The sequence below is a fragment of the Chiloscyllium plagiosum genome, chromosome 11 (genome assembly GCF_004010195.1).
Source record: "Chiloscyllium plagiosum isolate BGI_BamShark_2017 chromosome 11, ASM401019v2, whole genome shotgun sequence".
Taxonomy (NCBI): domain Eukaryota; kingdom Metazoa; phylum Chordata; class Chondrichthyes; order Orectolobiformes; family Hemiscylliidae; genus Chiloscyllium; species Chiloscyllium plagiosum.
In genome coordinates, this window is record NC_057720.1 from 14,945,939 (window position 1) to 14,955,655 (window position 9,717).

At 47.5% G+C, this 9,717-nt stretch overlaps 1 protein-coding gene across 1 annotated transcript in view; it reads left to right on the top strand.

Moving 5' to 3' along the window:
- The window catches only part of LOC122554744 (volume-regulated anion channel subunit LRRC8B-like), a 33,680-nt gene extending 27,158 nt beyond the window's left edge, over window positions 1-6,522 (top strand). The window contains exon 3 of the mRNA XM_043700121.1: window positions 5,447-6,522. Coding sequence (XP_043556056.1) covers window positions 5,447-5,719 — 273 coding nt within the window. The 3' untranslated portion in view covers window positions 5,720-6,522. The remainder of the gene's footprint in view (window positions 1-5,446) is intronic.
- Window positions 6,523-9,717: the final 3,195 nt, after the last annotated feature.

A 9,717-nucleotide genomic window follows, 5' to 3' on the forward strand; every position in this document is an offset into this window, starting at 1 on the left:
TCAGGCGACTGACTGTGTGGAGTTTGCACATTCTCCCCGTGTCTGCGTGGGTTTCCTCCGGGTGCTCCGGTTTCCTCCCACAATCCAAAAAATGTGCGGGTCAGGTGAATTGGCCAAGCTAAATTGCCCGTAGTGTTAGGTTAAAGGGGTAAATGTAGGGGTATGGGTGGGTTGCGCTTCGGCGGGTCGGTGTGGACTTGTTGGGCCGAAGGGCCTGTTTCCACACTGTAATGTAATGTAATCTAATCTAATCTAAGATGCCCTCCAACGCATCTCATCTATATCCTGCACCTTGGCCCCAAACCCCACCCCTCCAACCGTAACAAGGACAGAACCCCCCGGTCCTCACCTTCCACCCTACCAACCTTCGCATAACCCGCATCATCCATCGACATTTCCACCATCTCCAAATGCACCACACAAGAGATATATTTCCCTCCCCACACCTCCATCCAAGGCCCCAAAGGAGCATTCTACATCCATCAAAGTTTCACCTGCACATCCACCAATGTTATTTATTGTATCTGTTGCTCCTGATGCAGTCTCCTCTACATTGGGGAGACTGGACACCTCCTCACAGAGCGCTTTAGGGAACATCTCCAGGGCACCCGCACCAATCAACCCCACTGCCCCGTGGCCCAACATTTCAACTCCCCCTCCCACTATGCCGAGGACATGCAGGAACTGGACCTCCTCCACCGCCGCTCCCTCACCAACGGACGCCTGGAGGAAGAACGTCTCATCTTCTGCCTCGGAACACTTCAACTCGAGGGCATCAATGTGGACTTCACCAGTTTCCTCATTTCCCCTCCCCTCATCTTACCCCAGTTCTAATCTTCCAGCTCAGCATTGTCCCCATGACCTGTCCTCCCGGCCAATCTTCCTTCCCACCTATCCGCTCCATCCTCCTCTCTGACCTATCACCTCCATCCCTACGCCGATTCACCTATTGTACTCTTTGCTACCTTCTCCCCAGCCCCAGCCCCAGCACCCCCCCCATTTATCTCTCCACCCTGGAGGCTCCCTGCCTCCATTCCTGATGAAGGGCTTTTGCCCGAAATGTCGATTTTCCTGCTCCTCAGATGCTGTCTGAACTGTTGTTCTTTTCCAGCATCACTCTAATCTAGACTCTGGTTTCCAGCATCTGCAGTCCTCACGTTTGCCTCATAGCACCAGGAACCCGGGTTCGATTCCAGCCTCAGGCAACTGTGTGGAGTTTACACATTGTCTCTGTGCCTGTGTGGGCTTTCTCCCACATTCTGAAAGATTTGCAGGCCAGGTGAATTGGCCATGCGAAATTGCCTATAGTGTTAGTTGCATGATTGAGGGGGAAATGGATCTGGGTGGGTTACGTTTTGAAAGGTTGGTATGGACTTGTTGGGCCAAAGGGCCTGTTTGCACGCTGTAGGGAATCTAATCTATAACTTGAGATGTTTCATTATGTTAAAGATGCTCTATACATACAGGGGTCATTGTCGTTTATACTCTGCCAATCCTGTAAACCATTTCAGATTCGCACTTTGGCTTCAGTGCATGCTCAGATTAAAGATCAAATCCTGCAATGGCAGGAATTAGATTAGATTCCCTACAGTATGGAAACAGGCTCTTCGGCCCAACACTTCCACACTGACCCTCTGAAGAGTAACGACAACTAATGTACCTAACTCTATGGGCAATTTAACATGGCCAATTCACCTGACCTGCACATCCTTGCATTGTGTGAGGAAACTGGAGCACCCGGAGGGAACCCACACTGACACAGGGAGAACGTGCTAACTCCACACAGTCAGTCGCCCGAGGCCGGAATCGAACCCGGGTCCCTGGTGCTCTGAGGCAGCAGTGCTAACCACTGAGCCATTGTGCCGCCTCTAATTTTGAAAGCTTTATCACATTAAATGGAAATTCCATATTGGAATCTCTGTCTGTGCAGTAGGCACATTCATAAGCGAGGAATAACCATTTTTCAAACTGTAATAACTTCCTCCTGGTGTTTTGTTGTTGATTTAAAGCCATCATAGGCAGTTCCTGTCTTCAGATAAACAAGAACTCTTAATCTAGTTGCTCCAGTTCCTTTTTCTCCACGCATGATTTTTCAATTAACCACTACGAATTGGCAAACATTCCCTGATACTGGGATGGCGCGATGATTCCCATGGGAGACCTTTGCTTTATTAACAAGGCTTCACAAGGGCAAAGATTATTTTTCTTTACAAACAGTGAGAAAAACAGAGTCTGAATATGCACCCAAGGCAAGAGCCAGGAGAAAGGACTGGAACCTGTTGCCAAACTGGGATAACAATTAGAAATGATTGTTCCATAAGTTTTGACATCTATCAGTGTTTCCATGTATTGTTCTCAGTTTATACAGAAGATAGAACAATACAGCACAGGAACAGGCCCTTTAGCCCACCATGTCTGTGCAGACAATGATGCCATGCTAAAGTAACCCCACCTACCTGCACATGATCCATATCCCTCTATTCCCTGTCAGTTCACGTGTCTGTCTAAATGCTTCTACCACCTCCCCTGTCAGCGCATTCCAGGCACTGACCACCCTCTGTGTAAAAAGACTTTCCTCAGACATCTCCTTTCAACCTTGCACCTGTGCCCCTAGTATTTGACATTTCCAACCTGGGGAAAAAGACTCTAACTATCCACCCTGTCCATGTCTCTCATAATTTTATATACTTTGTGGGCGGCACGGTGGCACAGTGGTTAGCACTGTTGCCTCACAGCGCCAGAGACCCGGGTTCAGTTCCCACCTCAGGCGACTGACAGTGTGGAATTTGCACGTTCTCCCCGTGTCTGCGTGGGTTTCCTCCGGCTGCTCCGGTTTCCTCCCACAGTCCAAAGATGTGCAGGGTCAGGTGAATTGGCCATACTAAATTGCCCGTAGTGTTAGGTAAGGGATAAATGTAGGGGTATGGGTGGGTTCGCTTCGGCAGGTCGGTGTGGACTTGTTGGGCCGAAGGGCCTGTTTCCACACTGTAATGTAATCTGTAATCTGTAATCTTCTACCAGATCACCCCTCAGTCTCTAACTCTCTAGCAAAAATAATCTAAGTTGGTCCACCATCTCCTTATAGTTAATACATTCCAATCCAGGCAACATTCTGGTAAACTTCTCTACACCCTCTCCAAAGCCTCCACATCCTTCCTATAATGTGGCTACCAGAATTCCACACAATATTCCAAATGTGGTCTAAAACTAAAGTTTTATACTTTAAGCAACATGACTTGTCAACGTTTACACTCAATGCCCTCACTGATGAAGGCAGCATGCTTTATGCCTTATTTACCACTTTATCTCCTCGCGTTGCCCCTTCCAGGTAGCTATGGATTTACACCCCGAGGTCCCTCTGTATATTTATGCTCCTAAGGGAAAAGACCTTTACTATTCACCTTATCTATGCCCCTCAAGATTTTATAAACCTTTATAAGGTCACCCCACAACCTCCTAGGCTCAAGGGGAAAAAGTCCTAGTCTATCCAGCCTCTCCTTATAACCCAAACTCTCCAGTCCCGGTAACATACTTGTAACTCTTTCCTGAACCGTCTCCAATTTAATATTATCCTTCTTATATATGTATGACCTGTGATTATTAGTATATGAACCCTACCCCACCCTGTAAATCCATTCCACAAACTCAAAACCTGGAGATGCCATCCTCATCCATCTTGTAGACCCATCAAACATTCAGACAGCGCATTCCCAGTCTGTTACAGTAGACTGACATGTTAGCAACACAGTCACTGATGCATCAACCCGAGACTCTGTTTTATTTCGTTGACAAAACAAAATTTTAGAATAACTGTCATGCATACCTCATTAATGTCCTATCCTTCAATGTCACATCTGTGAGAATTAGTTACGTGAGTATAGCGAAAAGTATATTAGTCGCTATTTACAAATGATTTGTAGATGCTGGTGTTGCATTGGGGTGTACAAAGTTAAAAATCACACAACACCAGATTATAGTCCAACAGGCTTATTTGGAAGCACTAGCCTTCGGAGCACTGCTCCTTCATCAGATGATTGTGACAACCACCTGATGAAGGAGCAGCACTCCGAAAGCTAGTGCTTCCAAATAAGCCTGTTGGACTATAGCCTGGTGTTGTGTGATTTTTAGCTATTTGCAAAGGTACCTAGGTACAGATTCTTAAGTACAAATTCTTGGGAAAAAAAAATAGAAAATTAAAGAAATAAAAAATCCAGCACTATAAACATTTGTGCCATCTGAGGTACAAAAGTACAAGATCATAGGAGCTGAAAATGTGTTGCTGGAAAAGCGCAGCAGGTCAGGCAGCATCCAAGGAACAGGAGAATCGACATTTCGGGCATAAGCCCGCATAAGCCCGAAACGTCGATTCTCCTGTTCCTTGGATGCTGCCTGACCTGCTGTGCTTTTCCAGCAACACATTTTCAGCTCTGATCTCCAGCATCTGCAGTCCTTAATTTCTCCTACAAGATCATAGGAGTAAGTTAGAAAAATTAAGGGGTTAAAAGTTCAGAATAACAATCTTTCCAACCCAGACCGGGCCAGGCCTCACCTCCTGACTACACAGGGCCTCATCTCCAGACTGCACCAGGCCTCATATCCTGACTGCATCAGGTCTCACCTCCTGACCACACAGGGCCTCACCTCTTGACCACACGGGGCCTCACCTTCAGACCACACAGGGCCTCACCTCCTGACTGCACCAGGCCTCACTTCCTGACCACACAGGGCCTCACCTCTAGACCACACAGGGCCTCACCTCCTGACTGCACCAGGCCTCACCTCCTGACCATACAGAGCAACACCTCCTGACCATGCCGGGCCTCACCTCCAGACTGCACCAGGCATCACCTCCTGACCAGACAGGCCTCACTTCCAGACAATACTGGGCCTCACCTCTTGACCACACCGGGCCTCACCTCCAGACTGCACCAGGCCTCACTTACAGACCATGCTGGGCCTCACCTCCAGACTGCGCCTAGCCTCATCTCCAGACCACGCTGGGCCTCACCTCCAGACAGTGCTCAGCCTCACCACCAGACAGTAATGTGCCTCACCTCCACTCAGTGCTGGGCCTCATTTTGAGACCGTGTTGGGCCTCACCTCCAGACTACGCTGGGCCTCACCTCCAAACCACGCTGGGCCTCACGTCCAGACCATGCTGGGCCTCACTTCCAGACTGTGTTGGGCCTCACCGCCAGATCGCGCTGGGCCTCTCTTCCAGATAGTGCTGGGCCTCACCTTAAGGTTGAGACTGGGAGTACCAGGACAATCTATTGGACAAATTATTGCCATTATTCTGTTACTGGTGATATCAATATTACATGACATTGAGGTGATATGCCGAGGAATCTATGCTCTGTGTATATCTGTATACAGTAAACGTTTACAGTTAGAAGCAATTGTCCTATGCCCGATGATTCATTTTTATCTTGGTACTCTTTTACAGCTGGAAACCTTACCTAATGGACTATTTCAATGCTTGAATCTGCGGACATTGCTTGTGGGAAAGAACAGCCTGACAACACTATCACCTCTCGTTGGTGGTCTAGAGAACCTTCTACATTTGGATCTTGTTGGCAACCAGTTTGAGTCCCTGCCAGCAGAATTGGGCCGATGTAATTTTAAACCAGGTGGATTTGTTGTGGAAGAGTCACTCTTTAATTCATTACCCATATCTGTAAGAGAACATTTGTTAAAAAATGATGTGGAGCAAGGGTAATCAGTTTGTAATGTCAAACATTGACCAGTGTTTGTAGCTGGTGGACATAATGGGAAGAAGTATTCAACTAGGCTGTTGTCGATAAGGACCTTGGCTCATAGCCACATGTATTCTTCAGCACTAAAAACCAAAGGATATCAGCTATCAGACAGCTAACTGTATGGTATCCAAAACCACATATGTATTATAAATAAATGACTAATTTGGACTTGTGTGCGAATAAGACAATGCCTGAGAGGTAGATCGTAAATGGAAGAAAGGAAAGGAGTTGAATATTGATCAAGAAAGCAACAAATATTGTGATGTTGAATTAATTACCCTCATTATAAGCAAAATGAGTTTATTGATGGATGTTCTTTCTTTTCGCATTTACAATAGAAACAAATTTGCACATTGTATAGTTTGGGAATCTGTGGGTGGGGGATTATTTTCAGATTTGATGAATAAATATATAAAGTGTTAAATAAAAGGAAAATTGCACTTTAAGGGGTGGTTTCACATCCTGAATCTTGCTTCTTTTCAGATGATTGTTAGCATAACAAACGACCTTGAACACTTCTTCCACCGCCTCCACCTGCATGCCTACTTTTACAACCAAGACACCTGCTCTCCCACCGAGGACCCCTCCTCCCATCTTCAACACCCCCATCCAACTGGACACCCTGTGGTGGCCTGCTACCCGCCCTTGACCTCTTCATTTCAAACTGCCGCGGTGACATCAACCGCCTCAACCTGTTCACGTTCCCCCACCCACCCCAACCTCTCGGTCTCACAACGCACAGGCCTCCACTCCCTCTGCTCCAATCCCAACCTCACCATCAAATCAGCAGATAAAGAGGGTGCAGTGGTAGTTTGGCGCACTGACCTCTATACCGCTGAAGCCAGGCGCCAACTCGAAGACACCTCCTCCTACCATTCCTTCGGCCATGACCCCAACCCCATCACCAAACCATCACCTCCCAGACCATACACAACCTCATCACCTCAGGGGATCTCCCACCCACAACTTCCAACCTCATAGTCCGGGAACCCCGCATCGCCCAATTCTACCTCCTTCCCAAGATCTACAAGCCTGACTACCATGGCCGACCTATTGTCTCAGCCTGCTCCTGCCCCACTGAACTCATCTCCACCTAGCTCGATACTGCCCTATCCCCTCTGGTCCAGGAACTCTCCACATACGTTCAAACACAACCCACGCCCTCCACCTCCTCCGTTTCTCTGGCCCCCAATGCCTCATTTTCACTGTGGACATCCAGTCCCTCTACACCTCCATCCGCCATGACCAGGGCCTACAAGCCCTCCATTTCTTCCTCTCCCGATGTCCCCACCACTACCCTTCCACTGACACTCTCATTCATTTGGCTAAACTGGTCCTCACCCTCAACAATTTCTCCTTCCAATTCTCCCACTTCCCCAGCTGAAATGGGTAGCCATGGGCACATGCATGGGTCCCAGCTATGTCTGTCTCTTTGTCAGTTACATGAAACAATCCATCTTCCGCAGTTACACCAACACCATTCCCCACCTCTTCCTCCACGACATTGATGACTGCATTGGCACCACCTTGTGCTCCCATGAGGAGGTCGAACAGTTCATCAACTTCACCAACATATTCCACAAGACCTTAAATTCACCTGGACCATCTCTGACACCTCTGTCCCCTTCCTAGACCTTTGCATATCCATCCACGTGGACCGACTCAACACTGACATTTTTTTACAAATCCACCAACTCCCACAGCTATCTGGACTACACATCCTCCCACCCTACCTCCTGCAAAAATGCCATCCCTTATTCCCAATTCCTCTGCCTCTGCTTCTGCCGCTTCTGCTCCCAGTTGGACCAGTTCCACCACAGAACACACCAGATGGCCTCCTTCTTTAAAGACCGCAATTTCCTCTCCCATGTGGTTGATGATACCCTCCACTGCAGCTCATCCATGTCTTGCGCCTCCACCCTCGAACCCCACCCTTCCAACTGCAACAAAGACAGAACCTGCCTGGTCCTTACCTTCCAGCCCACCAACCTCCACAAAGATTGCATCATCTGCTGACATTTCCACCACCTACAAACGGACTCCACCACCAGGGACATATTTACCTCTTCACCCCTATCTGCTTTCCGCAAAGACCATTCCCTTTCCAATTAACTGGTCAGGTCCACACCCCCTAACAAGCCACCCTCCCCTCCTGGCACATTCCCTATGCCAATGCAGGAATTGCAAAACCTGCGTCCACACCTCCCCCCTCACCTCCATCCAAGGCCCCAAAGGAGCCTTCCACATGCATCAAGGTTTCACCTGCACATTAACCAGTGTCATTTATTGTATCCGTTGCTCCGGAAATGGTCTCCTCTATATTGGGGAGACTGGATACCTTCTCACAGAGAGCTTTAGAGAACATCGCCGGGACACCCGCACCAATTAACCCCACCGCCCACTGGCCGAACATTTCAACTCCTCCTTCCACTCTGCTGATGACATGCAGGTCCTGGGCCTCCTCCATCACCACTCCCTTACCACCCGACACCTGGAGAAAGAATGCCTTATCTTCTGCCTCGGGACCCTTCGACCTCATAGCATCAATGTGGACTTCACCAGTTTCCTCATTTTCCTTCTCCCCACCTTACCCCAGTTCCAAACTTCCAGCTTAGCACCGCCCTCATGACCTGTCCCACTTGTCAATCTTCCTTCCCACCTATCCACTCTACCCTCCTCTCCGACCTATCACCTCTACCCCCACATCCATCCACCACTCAGCTACCTTCTCCCCACCCCCACTCCCTCCCATTTATCTCTCCACCCCCGAGGCTCCCAGCCTAATTCCTGATGAAGAGCTCCAGCCTGAAATGTCGATTTTCCTGCTCCTCGGATGCTGCCTGACCTGCTGTGCTTTTCCAGTCAAGTTTGCATAACAAAGCCTACTCATAGTATTTTACAAAGATCAGTCAGTATGTAAGGGTGACGGGAACAGTTAAACTATCTCTTTACTCCACAGTTTCGGTATTTACTTTTTGTTTAAAACTTGGAACATGCTCTGACATTGGAATGCATTGCTACTGCATTCTTTCAAGAATATATTTATACAAATGTGTACTAACTTTAATATTCTTCAAAATATTTCAGAAATATTTGTCCACTTTTGTTGCACTGGTTGAGGTAACAAAACTTTATGACTGTATATAGACTGATTGTTCAAGGTCACAAGAGTCACAGACATTTTCTACATTGCATTGTCCTGTTTCTTTCCCCCTTGTCTGCTCCTCCCTTCAAATAAAATGGTATTTCCTCTCACGACTTAGCCCAGTTCCTATTACCAGTGTAGATATTCCCTTCTGGAGTCCTTTGATGGGACATTCTATTGTCACAAGGGTGCAAGTCTCATGGACAGTTCAAATTCAAAGGGTATCAATTGATTGAGGTGCATTGGTCAAAGAGACATCAAGTAACATTGGTTGGAGAATGAAGCAGAATAAGTAGTTTCCACTTCCGATCAGAATCCCCAACGTCCCACCTTCAATCCATGGAATAGTCATTACAGACAGCTGTCCATCTTCCTTCCCAATGATCTGCTCCACCCTCCATCCATCAAAATTTCGCCTGCACTTCCACATGCTATTTACTGTATCACCTTCTAAGAAAAAGAACTGAAAATGATATCACAAACACAGGAAATGACATCACCAACCCAAGGAAACCTAAACACATAAATAGAAAGTGGGACATAAACTAATGCTTCACCAGAGGCTCACTGATGATATTACCTAGTATGGTGATGAAACGTCTGAAAAGGAATCTTCCAGCTCATCCAGCTCATTGAGCAAACCTACACTCATGGTGCTGATCATTGTGCAATCATTGGTCAACATTCCCACTTCTGATGAAAGGAATATCATTGATGAAACAACTGAAGATAGTTGGGCCGAGGACACTACCGTGAAGAATTCCTGAAGAGATGTTCAGAAGCTAAATGACTGAACTCCAACAGCCATAACCA